This window comes from Pholcus phalangioides, unplaced genomic scaffold (assembly GCF_987345545.1).
Source record: "Pholcus phalangioides strain wild (caught in Gottingen) unplaced genomic scaffold, Ppha-v1.0 ptg000001l_1, whole genome shotgun sequence".
In the NCBI taxonomy this organism is placed as follows: Eukaryota; Metazoa; Arthropoda; class Arachnida; order Araneae; family Pholcidae; genus Pholcus; species Pholcus phalangioides.
Window position 1 is genome coordinate 30,404,880 of NW_028301594.1, and position 27,374 is coordinate 30,432,253.

A 27,374-nucleotide genomic window follows, 5' to 3' on the forward strand; every position below is an offset into this window, starting at 1 on the left:
AATGTGGATCAATGAAGAGTTTATGAACCCTATATTACGTAAAGAAATTCTGAGAACACTATAATTTTCGACAAAATTTAAAATTTGTGAATTACATTATGACGGCATGTGTCCGTGTATTGTTTCCAAACGCGTTAATTTATGAGACGATTAGAGAATGTAGAAGATCGTATATTAATAAAAATAAATAAATGAAAAAACAAGTCCACGCAAAAATAATTGTTTGATTGATTTTCTGATGTACTAAATTCGGTCTAAGGCCGGTATTACACAATAAAAGTTTGATAAAATCCTTCTATAAATCTTGAAAAATCCAGCCAATAAAGCCCATGGGTTACATTCAAATAAATGCAACCCATAATCTTACTGGTGGAGTTTTTCAAATCTTATTGGTTGAATTTTTCAAATTTTATCAAAGAGCTTTTACTAAACTTTTATAGTATATTCCCGGCCTAAATCACGGTTTCCTGAGCCTTTTTGAATCCAAAGGCCTGAAACGATTTAATGGACGAGTAAATTAGCAGCGAGAGTTATGCGACTGTATAACGTATTTTGAGACGCATTCCAGTATTTTTCCCGTCCCGATTATTTGTAAAAATGCCCCGTATTTTCAGCGAAGCTCATTTGAATTTGATGTATTTTCTGTAATCTTAAATGAAATTAATTTTAATGACATAATTATGATAATTACGACTGTAAATGTAAATTTTCATTCCAATAATGTAGAGGGTGTTTCAGAAAGAATCAACTGGTTTTTAAAAAAATCATAACCACTCAGCTTTTAATCCGTTTTGATCGAATAATGTATAGGTAAAAAGGAGGAAATCTCGAGTTTTCATGCAGTTGCCGACAGGTAGCGCTGATGCTTTTCCTTCGGCCGCCATTGCAGTATTTATCACGATTGGCTTTTCCTACAGTTAGAAACCGAATCGGATGATTTCATTTTCCAGCGGGACGGGGCACCACCACACTGGAGTATGGACGTTCGAGAATTTTTGAACAATCGCATTCCTAAACGATTGATCTGCCGTACGGGACCTGACGATTTAGTTAACCATCACTGCCTCCAAGATCGCCGGCCCTCACAGTGTGCGATTTCTTATTGTGGGGGTTTATAAAAGACTACGTTTATGTGCCTCCCCTTTTCCAGCTACATTAGCCGAACTAAAGATACGCATAACAGCAGCATTAGATGCTCCCAAAAGTTTGGGAGGAATTTGACTACCATATAGACATATGCCGTGCATCCCAAGGTGGACATATTGAGCACCTTTAATTTGGTTTGTAAAAAAACATCTTTAGCTAAGATTAAACATAAAAGATTAGCCATGTGAAATATAAAATTAATCTTAAGTGTCTATATATTCAATATTTTTCGTAATATACGCATTTCAGATCGGGTGATTCTCTTTGAAACACCCTGTATTTTCATGTTAATCGTTTTTTTGCGACTTTTACCTACCCAACAGCGATTTTATATAACCAGCAAGTTTGTCAAAAATTGAGTTTTTTCGTTACAATTAGTGATGTTCCGTTATTGCTTCTCGTATTTTTCTCAAAAATATTATCATAAGTAGGAAAGTCTATTTTGTTCCATTTGAACCCATGAGGACATTACTTATATCAATTGCAACAATTGAATAATTTTTCGTTCAATTATAATTTAGTTATCAAGTCTGCCCGAGGACCACCTCTGGTCAGTTAACAGTTAAACGCCTGATCGTAAGTCACCAAAAAAAAAAAAAAGTAAAGTAGTAGCATCTTTTACAATGAGTATCTGGGCTAGTTTCAGCAGCCAAAAAAACAGGAAACGGTTGCGTTATTCTATTTTTGAACTTCTTCGGAGTGACCAGCAGTGGCCGTCTCCGCACTGAATATCTGCTATTTAAAAAGATGACGAAAAAATACGTCACTTAAATTGAACATTTCTCTCAATTCAATTTTTTTTCGGCGTAGAATGCTATCCAAAGCATTTTACTGACAATGTAATTTGGTCAAACGAATTATAATAACCGTTACATCACTCACGGCTTGAGACAAAGAAAAAATGCATGAATTTTATTTTTTTTTACCTTCAACAGTTATAAACACCTATATGATTTCGTCGCAACATTACGTGCATTTCACTTTATTAAAAAAATATGGGTATCGTTTTGTAAGTTTACCATATGCTTGGTTGCATTTTATAAAATATTTTTTAAGAGTAACGCTTGATTTCGAGTCGCAAAACACTTGATTCATTTTCTAAAAAATTTTGCAACAATCATTCTAAACATATCTAACGGCAGGAGTTCTCACATTTTTTCGACCCGCGGCGCCCTTTTCCCCTATTCAATGCTTAGCCTCCCCAGAGCTTAGCAAAGAATATTTTCGAAAAACCTTTGTCAGAGCGGCTCCCCTGACAAAAGTTGGAGGCGTACAGTTTGAGAACCCCTGCATTGCGGCACTTTAAGAAGTGAAAAAATTTTAATAAAATATCTAGTTTTATTTGAAGATAAAGAATGAGATAAAATAAAAATTTAACATGAAAAAGTTATTAAACTCTGAATGACTTATAAATAATTTAATGAGTGAATTCAACTATAATTACACATAGTCAAAAAGTATATGAATTTGAGAAGACAATATTCCATAAATTCTGGTCAAATATTATTTTGTGATATTTTTTGTAATGAATAGTCACATCAAGTCACAGTCACATATGTATGGTTATATTCTCTTGAAGGCTGTGTTAATCTCGGTTACCTGTCTAAATTGACCACTTTCGTTGTAAAAACCATCACATACATACTCGTGGAGACAGAATTATTCTTCGTTCATAGTTGCCACTGATTTCTTTCACAGGGCATAATATGGTTGAAATTTGTTTCTTAGATCTGAAATATTGAAGAAATTAAAATTTTTAGAACAAACTTGTTTAAATTTCATGGTAAAAAATACGCTTTGGAATATTTTTATATTCTGCTGTGAATCATTTTTTTTCAACTATTGACCAAGAGAGAGTGAACAGAATTAGACTGATTCTCATCCATTTCTGGAATATAAATAAAATTATGTGTTTTTTTCGTCATTATGAGCAAAAAACTTGATAAAATGTGTAAGGCTGATGTAAAAATTTGTAAAGAGAAAGATGTGAAATGTGCAAAAGGAAAAAGATTTTAAAATTTGTAAAGAAAAAAATTGAAAATGTGTAAAGTTAAAGGTGTAAAAATTTGTCGAGTAAATTATGTAAAAATATGCAAAGAAAAAGATGCAAAATATGTAATGGAAAAATATGTTTAAAAAATGATATAAACATTTTTAAAGATCCAATGTAAAAATTTGTAAAGGAAAAGATATAAAAAATGTGTTAGTGAAATGATGTATAAAAATATGCGTAAATACAAATACAAGGCCACAACAGGCAAAATGCCCAATGACGTGGCAGAGAAAAAGATGCTCATAACTAATATGGATGTCATATATTTCTGAAATATAACAACCGAATTATTAATGCAATTATAAAAACTAAAAACTATATATACATAATAAAATATTATACAATGCCCATAAAATATACATATGGTTGTCTTATTTTAAGTATGGATAGCTTCTCGATTTATTTCAACATGTTTATCGCATTTCTTTCTAAGCGTGTCAATCGAGTTAGAATTTACTACCACCCCTTAGGGTAATCTATTCCATTTATTGACAACCCTATTAGAGATAATTTCCCTGAGACATTACACAGCCTGGAATTGAATCTTACCAAACGATACTGGTGTCCCCTTGTCGAAGTAGTCGATTGCCGGTGTATTAATAGTTCATAGTCCATCCTATCCGTCCCGTTGAAAATTTTGAACATTTCGATCATATACCCCCAACAAAAAAATTGTAAAAAAAAAAGAAAGTGTGTAAAAAAATGATGAAGAGAACAAAAAATGTGATAGAAAAATTATTTAAAATGTGTTAGGGAGAGGAAAAGATATAGACATATGTATTATTAGTCGTCTTTAGAATAAAACAAACTTACAGTGGATATAAGTAAGTCACTCGGAGGCTTTCAATGAGCAAAAAGTTCAATGTGTACACGTTGTTATACAAATTGAAGTCATGGATCTTGAAGAATGTTCTCAGTTCCCCGTTTGTGATTTCGCCAATTTCATGAGGTGATGTCAGAAGAATCGTCACTGTCTTATTACGTTGGAACGGCATCAACCTTAATGCAAAATAAGTCTATCTATGAATATTGAAATACATGCACTGTTTAACATTGGCACAACTCTAAATAAAGCCGAAAAAGTCGTCTAACGTGACTCGTATACGCTCACTTGTTTGAAATCAGTCCTGAAACGCCTCCATATATCCCTCGTACTGCTATCTCAACAGAAAACGGACGGGAACTTGCTTTTGCCAAAGCACTATACACATTCAAAGTCACTTGATACTGGTGGACTGCATCATTTAAAATTGATAATATTAATTTCTTGTATAAGATGTATATTGAATAGATTGCGTGCACGTATGTCTACGAAAAAAGAATCTTACCACAAAATGGTTTGCCGGGCCCGATTTTCAAGAATAGCCTTTTGCGTTCGTTCGCACGTGCTTGGTACATCAAAGGTGCCGAGAGCCCCATGAAGGCACACTTCTCTCCTTGGAGGCCGCAGTCGCAATGTCCAGCAATGAATTCCTCATAAGAAGGACATTCGACTCCCACGAACTGACAAGCATCCCCGTTTAGTGAACTCACGAAGTACTCGAACGCTATTATGTGCTTGCAAGCCGTCAGGTAAGCTCCAACTGCAATGGAAAGCATTATAGCTAGAGCCCTGTAGTTCAGGAAAAATGCCATAAATGGTTTTTTTTTCACCTATTTTTAAACTTTTTTATTGTAAAAATGCCTTTTTGAATTTTTTTATTACGTAAACGCCCATTTCAACATTGTTTTGCACATGTACTTGAATCTTTGAGGCCATATTCTGTAAAACAGATTCTCGGATAGTTTCAAGAACCGCAAAGGAATTATTTATAAAAATTTCAATTCTTATCATTAATCCCTTCAGTCCGATTTAAATGCAAATGCCTGAGAAATGAGATGGACATCTGAAAAATCTTGGTATTGCCAAAGTGCAGAACTTGATATAGAAGTGACGAAGACTTTTCTCTCTCATCCCTGCTATACATAGTATAGCATATCATCAACATACGAGTATCATCAAATTCGCTTCGAGATTTGGAGAGCAGTTTTCAATTATATGTTAAATCATAAATATAATTACTCACTAATTACTTTTCTATAATTTTTATTATTTTGCATGCTAGCTACTCACGTACCTAATGGAAATCACCTCTGACCTAAGATTTGAAGAACCAAATAACCTATTTTTAACATGACAGTATCAATTTGGTTTGACTAATAATGCAGTTATTATAAGCTAATAATAATAAGCTATTAATTAATAAGGAAACTTGGACGGAGTGAAATTTTTAGTCTTTTTAGTCATTTTTCGAACTCTTAATACCTTAGTTTTTATTCATTTTTCCGTACATTAATTATAAATGTCTGTTTTTTATTGCCTATTTTAAGGTCTTTTTGTCAGTCCATATTTACAATTTTTAGCTCCTAGACTTCAGGACTGTAGTGAGAGTCAAAAAAATATCTTTGCATCAAAAACATGGATGGATCTGATTATCCGGGGGGGGGGGGGGGCATATGGTTCTCGTACCCCCCCCCCCCCCCCCCCCCCGAAGCGTACGTCTATGATATAAATATGCGTTAGAAGATGAGGGACAGAGCTGACGAAATTTTGCTGACAAGGGAAGGGGTGAGAAATTTGCTGACTTTTGTTTACAGGGAAAGGGGGGGGGTCAAAAATTACAAAACAATTCGCATGCGTAATACTTGAACAGCCCCTAAATGCGGGAGACAGGTTTATTCGAATTCTTTACTACTATTGAAATCTCATCACACAAAGTTTTGCTATGAAAATATTATTACATTCTCTAACTGATCCTTCGGATGCTGAACGGAGAAGTTCGGAAGCACACTGAGATGGTAAACCCCCATCAGGATAGAAATCGAGGTGTCCAACGTCATCCGTGGTTCCCAAACCTAAAGTGCATACAGAAAAAGAATAACGCAAATATTCTATGTATTTTCACAATATATGAAATGAACATTATCATAAAAGACAAATCAATGGTAATGCTGTCCGGTAAAAGTGATAAATCGGTTATCATACATAATCACCAATTGTCTCGGTAGAAGTTTGATAAATTTAATACTTTTGCCGGCGATTTTGCATACACTCAAAAGCGTCATTGGTAAATTTGATAAATGCCAAGAGAAATCATCCCCTTTACCGTTGATTATAAATAATACCCAAGCGTAGTTTGTATATTTGACAAATACGTACTTCAAAATTTATAGCTTTCACCGGTGATTATGCATAATACCCTGGTGTAATTGGTGAATTTGAAGAATATGAAGAAAAATCCTAAATGAGTCTGTCATGTTTAATAAATACAGTCGTACTCCGATGTAACGAACGCTCATTCAATGAATTTTATGATTAAAGATTAACCTCATGATTTCATGATTGAAAGTTAGTTAAATCGAATAATTTGTTAAATGGAAGCTCGTAATATCGGGGTACTCTCGTGAAATTTGTCAAATGGGAGTATATTATATCTGGGTACGATTTCAGAATTCGTAAAATGGGAGTTGGTGGGGATGTTAGGAAAAATTCGTTGAATCAGAGTTCATTATATCTGGTTCAGGCACTCTGGCTCACAAATATGGCCATCTAAATAATAAATCTTATCATGTCAATAGAACCGATTTATCACATCTACCAATACGAAATGTCGAATATGCGTAATAATCGATTTATCAAATTCACAAACGACTCTTCGGAATTATGAATAATCACCGGTAAAAGTGATAAATGATGTGAAATTTTTCAAACTTACCAAAATGATCGGCTGATTATGCACTGATTTATCACATTTACTGCATGTAACAGTTATGTAATTCAGTCAGAAATGAAAGTGACGTTTCAAAATAGTGACGTTTCAAAATTTGGAAAATTCCTTACTAGTTTTAAGGTAATGCAGTATCGATTTATTATAGAAATAGAAAAATATTTAACCCTTTGACAACGAATTGAAAAAAAAATGACTCCTATTTACTGTGAAAATGAACAATATAAGCCACAAAAATTATCATTTGGGATCACCACGGGCTGGGACATATTATGTCCCAATCGTATTCAATAGTGGGATGTTCGTGGGACAAACATATCCTGTTAGCAGTCAAAGGGTTAAATATACGTATTTCAGATGAACTATTGTGCCTTTTAATATGTCTTTAATATGAAAAAAAAGCAAATTGAGGCAATTACCTTTGATTATGCAAAAGACTGGTTACCAAGCAGACGCCAAGATGAAGTTCGGAAAGAAAATTCGCCACTCACAATCCGGGAGAGTGCTCTACTATTAAGCTGCAGAGGACTGGCATTTTATTTCTTTTGAGCGTATATGAGAACTGAATGGGACTGCGCATAGACGGCCTAATGGCTCTTATGACAAGAGCCACCGGGTGGCAACATTAAGGAAGAAACGATGTCGCTCTCCGCTGTTATACAAAATACGAAAGACTATCACCCCGACTTTGACAAGTTGATGGTTCGATTTCCCCATAGAGCAGCGTTTCTCAACCTTTCTGAACCCAAGGACCAGTAAAATATCTAAAATTATTTGACGGACCTCTAACTTACAGCATGAGTTGCGGGACCATGTATCTCGTATTTTACGGGATATTTCTGTATTTTTATCCGTTCCGACTTTTATAGAGTTGTCCCGTTTTTTTTCAGTGAAGCTCATTCGAATTCCTAATCTTTACTTAAAATAATGAATGAAGCTAACTTTCATAATTTATAAATTATTTTCTGGTAATTATGACTATACATAAATACTTTCCTCGCATATTTGCCGCGATCAACGTTTTTTCCGTGAACTACATTCCAATTCACTGCGACTTTCCCACAGTCCTTCATTTTCCACTGAGTCATAATTTTCAGCCATTTCGGCAACAATTGGTGATTTTTCCAACTTGTGACAATGTTTAAGGACTTAATTGGTAATACCTCGTAATTTTCCATACTTCACATCACAGTTCCCTGTATTTTTCCTCAACGAAAGTTGTCTTGAGTCTGATGAATGATATTTCTTCAAATACATTTTAGTTTCTGCGATTTGCTGCAGTCCTTTATTTCCCCAACTTATTCAGGAGTTTTAGCAATAATCAGCCAATTTGTCGTAAGTTGAATTTTTTAGCTACAATCAACTTCATACTTAGTAATGCGATTTACGGTACATATTTTCCTGGAATAGATATGGTTACCCTAAGAAAGAAAATCTATATATATGTATATATAATGCGTATTTGACCCATAAAAATACTACTCCAACATCAATGAAAAATTTTTTTTAATTTATTTAGAATTGAAAATTATCAAGTCTGCCTGCGGACCACCAGTACCATCGTCACGGACCATACGTTGAGAAACGATGCCATAGGGGCATTGTGAATTTTCTTTCCGAACTTCATCTTCATCTCCGCTTGGTAGTCTTTCGTACTTTTCGTATAACATTGTATTTCGTATAGGATTGTTTTTCTCACTCACCGAATATCAAGGAAGTAGCGGGATCCGTGTGTATGACATCGACTAGAATCGCATCTCCCGGATCGAGTCTTACCCTCGGTGATGTTCCAGTAAAGTAAGGACCGGATGGATCTAGACCTATAAAGTAATTACAGCATTTTTTTTAAAAATCAAACACTCGCTTACATTCTCGATATTTCCTCTGATGGAAGTGAAACTAGTAATGAATTAGATTTTGTCTTTGGTAAAAGGGCGGTCGTGTGTAAGGTTGACTAACGACTTTATAATTAAGTCTTTATATTAAGGTTAATATATTTCGGTTTCTCCAACACCCGCAATTGGGATCATCAAGAGATATTAGTTGAAAATACTACTACTACTACTGCCTAACCATACAAGCACCTCGTATACATTCCTTTTCGAAATTTTTTTAGTCGGTACTTGCCGGAATGTGTGCTCAGAGTGTATGCGTGGCTTCTTACGTATTCATGTTGTCAGAGTTGTGAATGTTTCTTGTTTTTGCTTCCTGCCATCTCTCTTCCATGTTTTGAAGTGAAGATTCCATATTTCAACAAAGTGAATTATTTTTTCACAAAAAAAATAGAAATAAAGATTTGCTGACATTTATGTTTAATTCATTTTGAAAATTCCAAAAACTAAATGTTAGAGTCTTTAAAGTATAAATAGAGGCTTAATAGATATATAATTCAGGGGCTGTCAACTGATGACCGTGGGTCAACTGTGGCCGGCCGACCCTTTTGGAAATTAGCCGATTTTATAGTTTACTGATGGCTGTATAACACATAGTTACAATTGCTTAGTGGACGGCAGGTGTCGTTGGAATTTTCAACGCCACCGACTGTATGAAAAGTTTAACACCTCTAGTGAATGCTCGTGCAGTGTTGTGGAAGTATAGTCTTGTTGAAGAAAATTTTAAAAGCGTGTCAAACCGAAACGAAAACTTATAATTCGAACCTGTGATCCTTCCAAGACCGTTGACTCTTTCACCAGCGTAACCAGCAATTTGGGCTCCCAAACTATGGCCTATGACGTGGAAGCTGTCCAAGCGACTGCCAGTGATGAACTGGAAGCATGATAAAACACGGTAAAAAAAAAGTTCGCGTACACATGATGCAGGGGCACAAAGGGCTTGGGGGGGGGGGGCACAAAAAGTTTATTTTCGAGAAACAATGTGAATTATAATCTTTCTAAAAACATTTAAATTAACAGAAATTGGTTAATATAGCTTATGAAAGGTATTTTCTTGTGATATTTAATTTTTTTCACCGAAATATTAATTTCCCCCTTAATTTTTAGTCGGTTTGGGGGGGGGGGCACGGACCCCTCGAGCAACCCTCCCCTGCGGACGCCTCTGGCCTGATTCACTATTATCTCTGTAGGTCCCGTGTGTACTTGATTGTACATGGCAAATACATGGTCAAAAAATCCATTATATCAATTTTTTTTCTCTATTTTTTTTTTGGTACAATCTGGTACAATTTCTTTTATTCATACAGACATATTTTTATCTCATTTCAGTACAAAATACAGCTATAAATGTACAATAGTTAAGTTAGAGTAATTTTCTTGTCGGTGTCCTTTTTTGGGAGCTGATGAAATTTTAGATGTCCAGATGTTTATAAAATCCCACCAATCCAGGGGATTGGAAATAAAATTCAATGTAACTATTATTCACCTTTGCTAAGCAAGGTCTTATCTATTTATAGATAACATTAAACTCAATGCCAACTGTATATTTAACCTTTAATTTAATCATTTTAGCTAATAAAAAATCCACTCTAATCAATCAAATTGCTGTGTTAATGTATTGCTTTAATTAAAAAATGCTAACAGCACCAACTTACATACGTTTTTGTAAAAAGAAATATGTTTTTATAGGGTGAAAGGGACCATGAAGGGTTAAAATGAAAATATATTACGTTTGAAACGTACATGCAGATGATTGATGATTTTTGCCAGTTCAGCTCCGACGACTCGAGTATTGGCAGTTACTTGGGTGTAGGATCCCATGTTACCGTGGCTCCAGTCAACGATGACAACATTCTCATTGGAATGTTCAAGCAGTCGATTCTTGAAGCGCTGTAAGAAGTAAGAATGACGTTGCTTAAAAGAAGTTGATACCTTTAACATGGTGTGAAAAACTATAATCTAATAGAGAAATATCGTTAAAAATACTATATTTAACCATTGATTTATTTCAAATTTTTTATACATGTTTTTGATTGCATGTACTATTATTCTATGCTGGTATAAACATTCACATGTCTTGGATATTTAAGTATTTGTAAATTTTCAAAACATTTATCAAAAACAGCTTGCACGCATGACATCAATGTAGTTGAATAGAAATTCATTCATCATATATAAGAAACTGTTCAATTCATGAAATGAAGCAAAAAGTTGAGATTTCATTGACTGGATATTATTTAAAATTAAATCTAAAATTTCAAGAATTTTTAAATCTTAAATGAGATTGAGTCAATGAAAACACAACCTTTTGGTTCATTTCATGAGCTGAACAGTTTCCTTTATATTTTGAATCAGTTTCTATTCAATTACATTGATATCATGCGTGCAAGCTTTTCTTAATGCATTTTTTTGAAAATTTACAAAAAATTAAGCATGTAAGTAAAACTTTATACCAGCATACAATAGCACATACAATCGAGAACACGTGTAAAAAATTTAAAGTAAATCAATGGTTGATAGTATTTTTAAAGATATTTCTATTATAGAGCATAGTTTTTCACCATGTTAATGGTATCAATCAACTTCCCACTCACAAGGCATGGGAAGTAATTGGTTTTTTTTTTCCGAACCAAATCTGATATCATCCACGTTATAGGTTGAACCATGGGTATACCATTTCCACAACAAAATTCAATGAGACTACCGACTGGTCAATCGTTAAAATCAATTTGAAAACCTAAATGCATTTCTAGGGTCACGAGGAAAAATTATGCGGTACAAAAAATGATTTAGGATTCATGGTCAAGACCAGATTTGGTCACGAGAGTGTATAGGGGGGGGGGGGGCATCGGAGGTAAGATGTCATTGCAATAATCAATTTTGTTGACACTGTTCGAATTTAAACTTAATATTAAAATAGGAGCGCTATAGTCAGAGGGAAAAAAAACTGTTTGAGGAAAATTCACCGCGACACAATTTACCGAAAGGAAAATTTACTGCGGAGAAAATTCACCGCCAAGCAATTCACCCCGACATGACGATTCATTGCTAGGAAAACTCACTGACAAACAAATCATCAACAAAATGGCATACATAGTGAGTGGGATGAGCAAGTGAATGAGCCAGTTAGCGAGTGAATGGTTTATTAACTCAATTTTGGAGTTAGTGAGTGAGCAGATGAGCGAGTAAGAAAGACACTTATACCATCACTCACTCATCTACTTGGTCATTCTTACTACTAAACTACACACGCACCTCGTCCACATTCCTCTGTGGAATTTTTATCGAGTTGGTACATGTTTCAATGTGCGTGTCTGTGTTGTGAACCTAGCGTAAAGCTTGTTTCTGTGTAATTACTATTATAGTGCTTATATCTGCCGTTTATTTTTTGAACTATGAGTGAAGTTATTGAAGATTTTTACCGTTGTAGATGTGTTGCTCTCTGTGGCGAGACTTTTTAATGGGGAGATCGGCTCTCATTTGCATCTCGAAGCTGGAAATCACAGGGTCATTCATACTGTCTCTCACCCACTCGTATAATATCTTACTCATTCTGTAACTCATCCGATCATTTGGTCACTGGCTCGCTCAATCACTCACTTATTCACTCACTCGGTCACTCATACAGTCACTCACTCAGTTGGTAACTCACCCACTCACTCAATCACTAATACAGTTACTCACCGATCACTTATACGGTCGCTCACGTATTCAATGACTCACTCTGTCATTCATACGATCACCCACTTGGTCACTCAAACGATTACTCACTCGGTCATTAATGCGGTCACTCATAAAAATACAGTCAATCATAAAATTGCCCACTCGATTATTCATGCGGTCACTCATGAAGATACTCAGTCAATCATAAAATTGCTCACTCGGTCACTCATACCTCACTTACTCACTATCTATTTCGCTAATTCACCAACGCTCACATATTCATTCACTTGCTCAATCATTCGGTCACTCACTCACTCGCCGGGGACAAACTGTTATGAATGGAAAAAAAACCCAGTGGTGATTTTTCCGTTGATGGATTTGGTTTTGTCGCTGAATTACAACAGCGGTGAATTATTATATCGGTAAATTGCTTGTCGGTGAATTTTCCGGCGGTGAGTTGTTGGCGTTGAATTTTCCGTAAATCAGAAAAAAATGAGCGAAAAAAAAAGTCGACAGTTTTTTTTCAATAATAATATTTTTTTCCTTCAATAAATGGAAAAGACCAGGCTCACCTGCCTCCAGGTCGTTAGAAACTCGTTGTCGCCGTAACCACCGATAAGGACCCTGGTTTTAACTGAAGAGTTGAAATGATACTTCCATGCCGATAGGTCGTTGGAGTTTGCGAAGAGAGGTTGGTGCGGATTTGCTCTGGTGTACAGTTGAAACTCGGTCTTGAGTAGTTTTGGTGGATTTGGAACGAAGCTCAGAGGCCTCAGCTTTGGGTGGTAAAACGGTGACCCATTTGAGAAGCATCCAAGATCTCCATAGCATACACTTATCTCAACTGAAAAAAAAAAAATTTCAAAAATTTCAAAAAATTTTCAACTTTAATGGGTGTAGGTATAACACTTCTTCGTTATTCAGAAATTGAGCTGGAGTCGTCTAAATCAGTGCTATTCAGAGTGTCGGCCCTCCTGCGAGAGGGAGTCGCGAGAAGAGAATTTCTAAAATAATAACTCTGATCAGTAATTTATTTTCATCTTTCGCGAAGTAAATAAAAATACAGTCCACGCCTCTTAGTATTATCACACCGGGACTCGGGGATTTCTGATAATAATACCAAATTATAGATATGTCTGAAAAGTCCCGTCTGCGAGTGCGGTGGGGTTTGGTCGAACAGGACGCATGGTAAACGGATATTGGTAGACAACTGTGTTTCTTTCCACATAATTAGTTGCAAAAAATGTTCAATCGTTCTATTTGTTTTATTTGATTCTAAACTTCGGGACTTCTTTTTTATTTTCGGCATTGAAGGTAAAATGCTGCATTTTTTTATTCAGCCATGAGAGGCGTTAGAATGAAACTGTCTAATTTGTATTGCGAATCAAGATACTTTTTGTAATGCACGATGCGTTCCATACATTCCCTCCAGGTACACACGTACATTGATCGCAGCGAATACTACGGACTGATCACGATATTAAGTACGAGAATATTTGTCGACTGGGGGGGGGGGGGGAGAACAACTTCTGCCCTCTTACATAGTCTTGCAGCGTGATAACGATAACTTACGGGGGGAAAAAGTTTGGTTAAAACTTAGCTTCAGAATATGCGCAAAAAAATCTTTCGACGGGAAAAAAAATTATAACATTATCCGAAGTCTTGATAACTGTAAACGAATTTTCCCATGTTATGATATTAGTCTGCCCTGTTTTTTGAAAAATTGATAGCAATACCCGAATGATAACATTATCCATGACTTACATCAAACCAATGTTATGCTTGGAATTTAAACTGAGCTATTTAAAAGCTATGTATCATATAATACATCACGTGACGACATTTTGCATTTTGAAATTAAATTACTTCAATTATTCCCTAAAACTAGAAACAATATCAAGAAGCTGTAACATCATCAGTAGATAAAAATATAAAATAAATAAAAATATTTCATAATCACATGAATTGATAAATTTAGTCATAAGCGTCCATTCAGCGCTTGAGAATGAATAAAATTGTCCAATAAGAAGTATGGGATAGTAGTGAAATCTGTTAAAAAATTTTCTCACATCATGCAGTTAAACCCTTGTTTTAGGGACACTCCGAATAAGGGAGACTGTATTTATAAGATACAGGTGACCTGTGATTCGTCTCATTGGAAGAGAATTAATTTGCCTCTGAGTACGGAACACCGCTATTTAAGGGACAAAAAGTCTGGTCACGTGGTTATTGCGAAGTTCCCCTGTACATTAAAATTCTGCATGTATAATAATGTAGATTTAAAATTAATTTGTTCATGTATAGAAAAACCCTAAAAAAATATTAAGAAAACCATATTTTAGTTTTGATGGCAGAGAGATAGAGCAGTTGTTATTTTTTTCTTTGATTGAAGTTAATTAATCAGGAGGGCGAGAGTGCGGGGAGGGTCACCTCTTCAACCCCGAGACAAAACTAAACGTTAAAAAATTGTTTTTCGATTTATTGGTGTTATTATATGTCAAAATACCCTTTAAAAAAGAAAAAAAAATTGAAAAATTAATTAATTAATTGATTCGGGTTGATATTATCTATTATCATTTGAGTTGGGTACCCTTACGCATACCTTAAGTCTTAACTTGAGAAAAAGAATCATTAGAACCATTTAAAAACCATTAAAAACCGTTAAAAATGAAGGTGTACCTTTGGAACGAAGAAGATAAAACGTTTTAGAAGAAAGGTAATTACAAGGTAAATTTTTTACGCTTCAAGAAAGTTCGGGAACGTCTGGTCTAGACTTATGGAAATGGTCATGGCAGGGCCGATCAACCTCATAATAACCTTACAAATTAGCATCAGTTGAAAATCACATATCAAGTAATCACATATAAAATTAAAAAAATTGTCGACATTGAAATTTAATGAACTTAAATTTTTCAATCACATTGATGTGATGAACATTTTCTGCACAGAACTTTTATGCATCAATAAAAACACTCACTCACCAAGGCTTCTTTTAGATCTTTTCAAAACTGCCGAAACGAAATCAGCCGAATAACGTTCCTGACAAATAATACCAATCACCAGAGTCAGCTCCAACAGCAACAATCTTAGCGACATCCCTAAGAGTGATGGAATCTCCATAAAAAACGTAGGACCACTCTATTCATCTGGCAGCCACAGTAATGTAATAAGTTCCCACAAACGATTTAGTCCAAGTTTTATCTAATACGTCTCACATATAGCATACACCTTGAAAGAAATTTATTTCATAAGCAAAAATAATTACGACAAAGTTTCAAAACCAGAGTATCATTAGATGCTTTTCAGTGACGTGAAACCGCATCATGATAATGTAAAATTCGGTCACTTTAATATTTTACGGTGATTATAGGATTGGTAAATCATCATTTCGGATGGAGACTTGCTAAATGTAAAGAAATAGTTTCGCCCTTTATTTTTTTTTAATCAAATTTTCCGGAAGAAACTCTACCGTCCATATTATATATAAAATTTATTGTTACTCCCAAAAAAAAAAGAGAAAAAAAATTATGTAACCTCAGATGCTGAAAAATTACCGATGCATGAAAAATGTCGAAACGATGCAAAAAACGAGTTTCGTTCAAAAACATAAATAAATAAATAATCATAATAATAATTATGTTTTATTTAATAATTAAATTTTATTTATATTGAAATTTTACAGTATTATGTTTATAAAATTTCATCAAAGTATGAAATTGTATCGATTCGAAAAAAGTATATACTGTATATATATATATATATATACAAAAAAGTTACCTCGATTTTTGCATAAAAAATAATGCATACAATGTACATTACCTAGGGATGGAATTGATCTTGAACATTGTAAACTGCTCTTTTTTTATGGTTAAATGTGAGGCTGGTAAAAAAAATTTTGCAGTACATCCGTAAGATTAAAGAAAAAAAAACTAATTTTTGCCAAAACTCGGAATTTCCTAGAAATTCTTATTTGACATGTGTTGGTAAAAGAATTTGAATTTTCGTAATTTATCTTCTTTTCTTTTTTTGAAACTTTTACAATTCATAATAGTCTAACGAATAGTCAGACATTCACATGTGAAGTTATTTTTACTGACACAAGTCGCGCATAAATATTCCTACAGAAAGCTACAGAAGAGTATAGATAGTAGTAGTTGAACATACAAATTCAAAAATGGGGGACACGTGTGCGTATCAATGACACGCCGCTCACAAGTGTTTAGGCTACATCAGATGACGCTACTATATTATGTAAAAGTATAATATAGTAAAGTAAAATATATATATAATAACCCTAAAAAATGCTCTATATAAAATGGGGAAAAAAATATTTTTTTTCCCATTTTATATAGAGCATTTTTTAGGGTTCGCTTTTTTTGAACGAAAGGTGTTTACTAAGAAATCTGTGTGTCTACTAATGCCCATAACTGGAGGTTCGGGTTCATTTCCATAGACAATAGTGCTGATGACCGTTGGTTATAATGTCAATGAAAATGCAGCGACCTCGAATATAACGACAATTTTTCGCCACTTTTATTCCGTTTTTATGACATTTTTCTCAGATAATTCCTAGAATTAGGGCTAAGAAACATTAAGGAAATGCTCATAACTCATGATGATAAATGATTCATTACAAGTTTGACGCGCCAACTTGCTCTTTAGCAACAGCCGTATACGGAACATTCCTGTAATTTTGTCCTTCCAGACACTTCTTTTATAAAAACGTTTCGTTTTTTAAAAACGAAGATTACTTCCAATTCTTTTTATCTTTACTGAAATCAGAGAATGAACATGATTTGCATAATTTAAAATTATAATGTAATCATTGGCTTATAAATAGAATAAACCAATCTCACATATTTGAAAACATTTTTTTTTTCCATAAGAAACTTTTCGATTCTCTGCGAACTTGAGAGAGATGTAGCACTTCAATTTCCTCAAAAAGTTATTATAAACAATAACCGACAACTTTTCAAACAGCCGGCAAAATTTTGGCAAAAAGCGACGATGACCCGTATTCATGGGTCAATTTTCCACAATTTTTCCCATAAAATATTGTCAGCATGATATCTTAATAAAATAACAACTTCACGCATATATTGTGTTTGACTGCATCTGATTATATTTTATACCAAAAAAGGTTTTGAAAACGTGAACCTTGGGTGTAACAACACCTTAGTATTTCGCGAAAACTCCAATGTCGTTATTACCGAGTTCGACTCTATTTTGAAATATGTGAAAAAATTGGGGCTGTTAAAGTCAGTCAGGGAGAAGTAGCCCCGAAATGTTAATAGCGAAAATTTTATAATTGATGAATTTTAAATAACAAATAAATGATTTCTGCGCACGAATGAAAATTTAGAACTAATGAAATAAATAATTTCAGAAGTGATGACAGAAATAATTCCAGAATTGGTAAAAATTGAAAACCAACGGGAAAAAAATTTATAACTAATGAAATTAATAATTCGAAATTAGTGAAAATTCTGAATTGACGGTATAAAAAAAATATAGAATTGAAGAAAAATCAGGATTGATGATAATTATTACCGCAAGTAACTAATGAAATTAATAATTTTGCAATTGATGAAAACTTGGAATCAACGGTATAAAAAAAAATTCCGGAATCGTGATTCACAGAATTATTGGAAGAAATTTATTTATTTATTTATTTATTATATACAAACCTGTGCAAGGCCAGTAGGCTCTAACTCCACAGGTGCACTATTCAAAAAATCAATAAAATTGGAAAGAGACGGCAGGGAACATCAGTACACATTCATACACACGAATATATACAAAGAGAAAAATTCAGAAAAGATGACGCCAATAAAAAAAAATAAAAAAATCCCCGAACACAAAACAACAATAAAATAAACATGTTTACACAATAAAATTCAATATATAAATCAGAAAAAAATACATGTATATATATATATATATTTAAAAAAACACAAAAAAAAATAAATAAACAAATAAAAAATCATCACATGTAATTCCAAATTGAAATAATCAATAGAACTGATGGAAAAAAAAAAGTTATATAAATAAAACAAGCATATATGCACCAATAAAACCCGACATGAACTAAAATGCATAGCACATTAAAAATGTTGAAAGATCAGAAGCGTTGAGAGAGTGACAGAATCTGTGATATGTAGATGAACATACGAGATCTGGTGGTAATTTGTTCCATACTCTTCCAACTCGGCATCGGAAGCTATAAAATTTAGCATTGTTCCTGGCAGTTGGAATTTTTATTTGTAATGAATGTCTTCTCAGTGATGGTCTGGGATTGATTTCAAAAAATGGAGTTGACTGACCCGTATATACTAAGTTGTGTACAAGTTTGAAGCACAGCTTTAAGTCGGCTTCAAGGCGACGCCATTCTAAAGAGTGGACGCCGAGACATCTCAGCCTTTCCTCGTATGGGCGATGACGCAGACTGCAAAACTGTTTGGTAAATGACTTCTGGACCTTTTCGATGAATTTTATATCTTTCACTTTGTACGGAGACCATATTTGCGAACAATACTCCAGGATTGGGCGTATAAAAACGGTAAATGCGTGCATGAGTGTAGCGGTATCACATTTTCCATACGCCTTCCGTAGGACATAAGAAGCGCGTCTCGCTTTACACACTATATTCGAATAATGTACGTCGAAATTTCTGGTATTGCAAATGGTGATCCCCAAGTCAGTGTAGGAAGTGAACCTCTGGAGCTCTTCTGGAAATAATTTAAGAATTGGTGAAAGCCTTCAATAATTTACCGTGAACGCGCGGGGCCCAGTGCGACCGCACCTGCCGCACACACCCCTAACGGCGGGGCTCTGATTCAACGTATAAAAGCTTGCCGCGACGCACAATTTGGAAAACACTGACATACATCGTGGCTAAAATAGCATTTTATATCTCAGCAGCATGGGTGCAAATTGGGTTCCCGTGTTTTGCTGATTCCGGTGGTGATTGGTCAATGCGTGTAAATATGTGTTGGGAAGAAAAAAAAACCTAATATGTAAATTTTGTTCCCCAGTGTAAATTTTTTTCTATAAAAAAATAGAAATTGTGTTAAATTCCTGAAAATGGAGATATAAGAGAGAAATTTAAAAAAAAACCCACCTTATAATTAATTATGAGGACGTTTAAAATGACGTTAAAAATTAGGATGTTCAGTAACTCGAGAGGAAGTTTCCGACTTTCATAGACCAAATCATAGTTTCCTGAATTTTACGTTCCATCGCCCCCTTATTTAATAAAAATTTCGTCTCATCGCCCCCAACTCAAAAGTCAACCCATAAGATCCTATACTAAACCCTGAGCTTCTACCGCCCCTCTGGACTAGTGTTACCAACCGTTCTCCTTTAGGAGGACATGTCCTTTTCTTTTTATTTCAAGGTCCTCCTACATTACGAAAATTTGCCCTTTCGTCCTCCTTTACAGGGGCGTAGCCAGAAATTTCGTTCGGGGGGGGACCACTTTCATTTCGGGGGGGGGGACCAAAGTGACAGAACAATGGATTTGGCCATCTTTTTCCCTTTTTTCGGTCATTTTCTCACATTTCGGGGGGGGGGACCAGACCCCCAAGTCCCCCCACCCCTGGCTACGCCCTTGCTCCTTTACATGTGTGTTTCCGGAATTTTTTTTCTGGCAATTTTTTTTCTTCTCCATTTGGAAACATACATTTTTTTCACTGATATGAGTGTTTTTGTATTTTTCCCCCCCATACATATTCACCAACAGTCGTCGAAATTCCCAGAATTTTTTCTGTTTCTGCTTTTTTTAGCGGTTCTGTTTTAGAGTTGGGAAAAATTATAGTTGTGGCCGGCTTTATTGGTCGTAATACTGGTGGAATAAGTGACTATTGGGAAAATTGGAATAAGTGACGTCACTAAGGGTGCGCGTGCAGGCTAAGACGCCTTCATATAAGGTGCATTAAGGAGTTCTAGTGCAGGCGTCCTCCTTTCTCGGTTTTCGAACCTGGTAACCTTTCCGATATTGCCCACTTTGGGAGACGAGCTGGATCACAATCATAGAGTCTATGATCACAATGGTAATTTTCTGTGGTGCTGCCATCTAGAGTACATCAAATATACTACGATATATAGTTCAATCACGAGATGTAAAATGAATTTACCACTCTTTAACTTGCCCGTGTTTGACACAAGCATTCGTTTCTTCCGAAATTGATTTGCCTGTCAAGCACAGGCATCGTAGTTTTTGTCACTAAAAAATGTAACTAATTTTGTACAAAAATATGACTTCACTTAAAACCTGAAAGAGTGCAAATTTCATTCTAAAGCTTTTTTAACGTAACCGTGGAGCGTCAAAATGCGCGCTTCACGTAGTTGCTACCCTGGTTTCGTGCGACATTCGTCTGCAAATCACGACACTGGATGAAGCAGGTATGGACTGCTATTATAACAGTATTTGAGACCTCGATACACCAATTTCGGTTCTGGTTTTGATCTTTTACTCTTCTGTTCTGATTTGCCATCATAATGCATGGGCACGGCCTGGGGGGAGCCTCAGAAAAAAGAAAGTAGTAGTTGAATTTTTCGAGAATTTGCCATGTAGGGCCTCAGAAAACCACTTGGCCCGGGATCCCATGCTGTTCATAAGACGGCTGTGTTTGCCAGTGTTTTTTTTTTTTTTTTGTAATCTTCGCCTCTAGAGAGTGAGTGCTAACAAAAAGTAAAAATTTATTAAATCTGCACAAACACCATGACTTCATGCAACAGCAATATAATGACGTCAAAATTTATAATCTTGTGATGTAATTACATAGATACATAATCTACTTCAGTTACATAATCTAAAAACTAGATAATTTATATTCCATTCAAATAAGAGCTTTTTAATTTTTTTTTAAATTTCAAAAAAGGGTATAATAAGTCAATCAGAATCTTAAGATTTTAATTCATACTCAATGAAAAAATTGAGTATGAATTTCTATGTGTAATTGTCTATTATTTCTAGTTGTAGAATGGAATGAGCTTTAAAAAAACCTGACATTTTTTCTCTGCAGAAAAAATTTAAAACCCGTGAGGCAAGTGATTAAAAAGAAAATGAATGAATAAAGAATACTGTAAAGGAATTGTAAAAGAACTTATCAATGAATTCGTAATGGATCTCCTGGGAACTTGATAATACATTAAAGCGATATGCAAACGAGGGATTATATTTTAATGCATTATTGCACAATACATTTCGATAATAATCGATATTATCGATTATTGAGATATTGGGTATTTCTAGAATTATAGAGTCCGTAAACGGATGTTCGAATTCATTGTCGAAAAAAGGAAAAAAATTATCGGGGGGAGCCTTCGCAAAACGATGGAACACAGGGAACAACCAGGGCCGCAACTAGGAAAGAACAGCTCGTGTTCCGGGCGCTGGACTTTCTTTAGAGCATTTTCATATTGATGATGCTGTCAATGATGATTCAATGCTGTCTCAACATTCAGAAACGTCTCTTCTAAACCTGTAGCGTTATTTAACATTAGTGGCATTGTGTCACCAATCTGATGAAAGATGAAAAATGTTGCAGTTTCGTCTGAAAAAAAGTGTTTGCAAGATCAGGCGCATAAAAGTTTTGCATTGCAAATGTACATGAAGATTTGAGGATTTCATGTTGATCAAACGTGCAAACTTTCTTGTCATAATTTCATAAATTATTTTATGGTCAAAAAGTTGAGGAACAAAAGACTTTGAAACATTGAAAAATATTTTTATCGTGAAGTTAATATTGCAATAGGTGCATTTTACATACTGCGTAAAGTCTATTACTGATTGGTATAATATTAAAATTGATATTTAATAGGGTTTGCTAATAATGGGCACTAGAAATAGTATGATGTGATATAGGAAAAAGGCTTTGATTTTTCCAAAATTTTGACAAATAAAATTTATAAAAATTCGAGTAAAAATATGTTATACATTTTGCCCCCCCCCCTTTAAAACATGTGACCTTGAGCAAATGCCCGTGTTGCCCATGTGGAAATTGGGCCCAGAACAATCATCACATTTTTTTGTTTTTTCATACTATAAATTTAGTATAGAAAAAGGGTGCCTGAAAAGTCTAACTTGGAAGCTCACCAAAGATCCCAGCCTGGGAGCTTCTGCTCCAGGCTGGGATCACATCCATATGCTTAAACAAAATATATTCAATATGCAATGTATTTGCAGTACAAATGTACGACGCCTACGAACGCCTCGGGTTACGAATTTTACTGCTTACGAATATTACTGCTTACGAATATATATACATATATATTTTTTTCATGATTTTTCAGACTCGCCTAACGAATCGAATTCGACTGACGAACATTTTCGTTGATATGGACGCACGTGAGAATATAAAAACAGGCGGTCATGAGCTAAATTTTCGTGTCAATCATCACATCAGAAACTCAAGCCTGATTAATTCTTGTCCACTTCGGAATCTTTTTCCAGATGGACCTCCACTTCTCTTTCTGAAATTTTTCGAACCATTTCACGTAAAATGAAAGATCAAGCTAATAGAAAATGCATTTTAAAAAAGGGAGATTATGTTTTCAGAGCGCCTTTTCGAATGTGCAAGACTCTGAGAATCAAACTTAACATTCCCAAAGCTCATCTTTTCCATCTGCATGAATCAGACACAGAACTGACCGAATCACAAATGAAATTGGGGGGTGGGGAGGAACCTACGAACTGGACTGGGTTGTGTTGATATAAGTTTCCAGTACACTACAGCTGGTATTGGTTGTGTATATCAGTGTAAAATAAAATTCTTCAGTATCTCTCATCAAAACGTATCTTTCAATTTTGGGTGGAACTTAAAACGAATCAAATGATTTTCCATAGAGACCTACGGGGAAATCATGTTTCGATTTGATTTAAACGGGACTTGAAAAAATTCGCAATGTGACACAACAAAACAGTTTCACTCTTCCCTGTTATATACAGGGTGATTATAAAGAAACTATCCCGACATATGGGCCCCTAACTATCATACCATTCACAGAAACTGAATGAAATTTTGGAATAAGGCATTTTTAGGTATGCGCTCAAGAATGATATGGAAAACAACAGTGCCACTCTAACAGTTACGGTTACAGTGAGAAAATTTCGAAAATATCAAATGGCAACACCAAGTTTTTTGTATTGGAATGCGATCTCCATTGTGAAAAACCCTAAATAGCGTTCGAACGGCAACTGTAGCATGAAAATCACCGGCGGTAGATAGGCTAAAAGTGAGGACAACCAATAAGGACAGAGAAGCAACATAAAATAAAGCATTTTATTGTGTTTCATAAATTTTCCACATGACCTTGTGGAGGACTAATCAGGCTGGGATCTCAGCCGAAGAAACGGTGTGACGAATGAAACGAACATTAATGCTCGGGTGCACGGCAAAGTCCTTTTTACTTTTTCCTTGCCTAGCTCCGGGGATTTTCCTGCTACAGATGCCATTCCAACACTATTTAGTGTTTTTCAGTATGGAGATCGCATTCCAATACAAAAAACTTGGTGTTGCCATTTGATATTTTCGAAATTTTCTCACTGTAACCGTAACTGTTAGAGTAACACTGTTGTTGTCCATATCATTCTTGAGCGCATACCTCAAAATACCTTATGCCAAAATTTCATTCAGTTTCTGTTAATGGTATGATAGTTAGGGGCCCATATGTCGGGATAGTTTTTTTATAATCACCCCGTATATACATATATATACACTACTACTACTACTACTTCTTTACCTTACCTGTACATGGTAAACATTATTCTCACGAACTGGTACATGATAGAATGTGTTCTGAGCGTATGTGTGTCTTTCACGTAATTATGTTGCCAGAATTGCGCTTCTTTCGTGTTCTTGCTGGTACTGCCTGTTCATTTACTACCACCACCAGACCAGGACATGGTCCCCGCTCTGTCGTCGAGCAGTCTGTCTTATGCAGTTGGATAGACCATGATCGGAGAACCTTTCTGTATCGGTTACGTGCCCTGTGCGACCAAGGAAGAATCGTGTCCTGTCCGACCAAGATAAATATCGTCGTGCCCTGTGCGACCAAATCCTTTTCTATTGTTCACTTCCACAACAAGGGGCCATCCCTCATGTCGTGGTATTGTAATTGAATTGCTATTCTATTTCTGTAATCCATCTACTACAGAGACTATGTAACATTTAGTTTAGTATGTGATGGAAAGCAAAAAATATATTTTTTTAATTTATTTAAAATCGTTTTTATATTTTTTTATACCGTTCAAATCGTATGAACTAATTTAGTTCATCGAGACGAAAACTTGAATATCCATCTTAAGAGTAACATTATACAGTAAGACTTCAGTATAACGTTGACCACGTTTAACGTCATCCCGCCTATAGCGTCAGTTTTTTTTTGGTCCTGTTAGTGCAATTTGTAAAAAATTTTATTCGTTATTATGTCACCCCGCTTATGAAGTCATTTTTATTCGGCCCCGAGGCGGGACGTTATACCGAAGTATGGCTGTAATATCAATTAAGACAGTTATTTCCAACGGTGTGTCGCGTGTCACGTTAGGGTACTTAGAGATCAGACAGGATTGCCCGCTAACTTCTTCAGATATTATTTTCATAACTTAGGGTTTACGCACACCAAAAAGTTCCTGTGGAGAACATAATATTTAAAATTCAGCCCATCACATCGTTTGACAAGCTGTTTTCTCACTAGACTCCAAAGACAGTTGCGGTAGTATAACAACTTGATGAAAATGAGTAAAAAAGTAGGTCGAAAATTTATTATCCGTTTATATTAAAAATATGTTCATATTTGACGATTTCGATGAGAAGATGACTCGTTCAATGTTTCACAAATACTTTCGCTACAGACCATTCGATAACATAACATAGGAAAAACTCAGTCATTAGTCATTACAATTAACAGTCGTTACAGTTTTGGGAAAACTTAACAAGTGTGAGAAGATTTTCTGAAGAATTGGGCGATGGGACAAAAAAAGGTTGGGAAACTGATCTAGTGCAAAATAGAAGTTTTGTTACAGATTCATAAAAGGTGACCAAACGTCCCGTTTTCAGGGACAGTACCAGTTTATAACTAATGTTTAGAGGTGTTGCGAGTTCGATATCCGTTTCGTCCATGTCAGAAACTTTCCTGACACGGGACGGGGGGGGGGGGGGTACTACAGAAATGGCAACATGACCACCGAAAAAGATTGCTGCAGCAGAGTCCCACATCGATTGGTTAGTGCATCAACTATTCGGTGAGTATGAAAAAAAAAAGTCCGTCGTTCTGGGAATCGGCAATAAATTGTAGGTCCTGGTCTAGCCCTCGTGTGCAGAAAATTACCATGGTTCGACAAAAATTATCAAATGACATTTTGAACTTCTACAAATCACTGTAGAAAAAAATTATTTCAGGAGAAAAAAATCATTCATCATGGTGTGGTGATCATATTTCGTTAGAAAAATATGGAAAATTAGAATTTTATAAAGAAAATACGGGACATCACTGAAGATGTTGGCAAAACTACCAACTGTTTTAAAATTTCTGAAAAATTAACGAGGGTTGAGAAATTGAGGTTGGTTGAGGGTTGTTGGAAATTAATGACGGGATAATAGAAATCGCAGCGAATTGAACTCTAATTAACCGAAAAAATATTTAGTATGGAAAATACACGAGATGAGATTTTAATAATTATCTAAATATTTTATAAATTAGGAAAATTACCCTCATTCACAATTTCAGTAGAAATTTTAAATTCAAATTAGCATTGTTGGAAATATATAGGAAAATTGTATAAAGTCGGAACGGCCAAATTTACGTGAAAGTACGAGAATGTCCCGTAAAATAAAGGACACGTGGTTACCCTACTGATAATATGCTATAAATTAGTGTAAAGTTGAAGAACGCGATTTATACTTTTAATGCTATTTCTATGGTTGTCATGTAGCCTTCTACACTTATGACACAGAGGAAGCATGTGGATGATTTTTTTACGTGGTAGAATTATCGGCCGCCTGGAATGTGGGCGTACTCAGATGGAAGTATCCGAGGAACTTGGAATTGCCCAAAGTGTCATCTCTAGGCTTTGGCAACGATTCCAAGATAACGGAAATGTCAGTAGACGTTACAGTACAGGTCGGCCCCGAATTACAACGCCGAATGAAGACCGGTATTTGGCAGTAACTGCCAAAAGAAGCAGACGGAGCACAGCATCCGACCTGTCTCGTCAGCTATCTGCAGCCACGGGTACCACAGTTTCAAGGCAAACCGTGTACAGACGTTTGGGAGATATTGGTCTATATGCTCGCAGGCCAGTCAGATGTGTTCCGCTCACGGCAACTCACTGTCGGCAGCGATTAGCCTGGAGTAGAGAACATGCAATGTGGACATCGTCACAGTGAGTTTGTGTGATGTTTTCCGACGAGTCCAGGTTTAGCTTGCAGTCTGATTCACGTCGGACTTTCATATGGAGAACGCCAGGTACCCGTTACCACCAAGACAACATCATTGAACGACACCGTTACGGTGGTGTAGCATTGCTCGTTTGGGGTGGAATTATACTGGGTTCCAGAACAGATCTGCATGTTCAAACCGGAACCATGAAAGCCCAAATTTATCGGGACATCATTCTGGAACAACATGTACGTTTGTTTAGGGGTGCCATGGGCGCAAAATTTGTGTTTATGGATGACAACGCCCGTCCTCACCGAGCAAACATCGTAAACGAATGCCTTGAATCTGAGGATATAACCCGTATGGAATGGCCAGCATTCTCACCCGACTTGAATCCGATAGAGCATGTGTGGGACATGCTTGGCCGACGAGTTGCACAGTTGCACGAGTTGCAGCCCGTCAACCACCTCC

The 27,374-nt window shown here is 35.5% G+C and overlaps 1 protein-coding gene across 1 annotated transcript; it reads right to left on the reverse strand.

Moving 5' to 3' along the window:
* Nucleotides 1-4,008: 4,008 nt before the first annotated feature.
* On the reverse strand, nt 4,009-15,617 carry LOC149090356 (pancreatic lipase-related protein 2-like). The gene is made up of 9 exons (XM_089248584.1): nt 15,503-15,617; nt 13,094-13,365; nt 10,602-10,748; nt 9,624-9,732; nt 8,670-8,786; nt 5,981-6,094; nt 4,528-4,782; nt 4,311-4,434; nt 4,009-4,198 (listed from the first exon to the last, which is right to left on the reverse strand). The coding sequence occupies exons 1-9, from the start codon at nt 15,615-15,617 to the stop codon at nt 4,009-4,011; spliced, it is 1,443 nt and encodes a 480-aa protein (XP_089104710.1).
* Between the last annotated feature and the right edge of the window lie 11,757 nt (nt 15,618-27,374).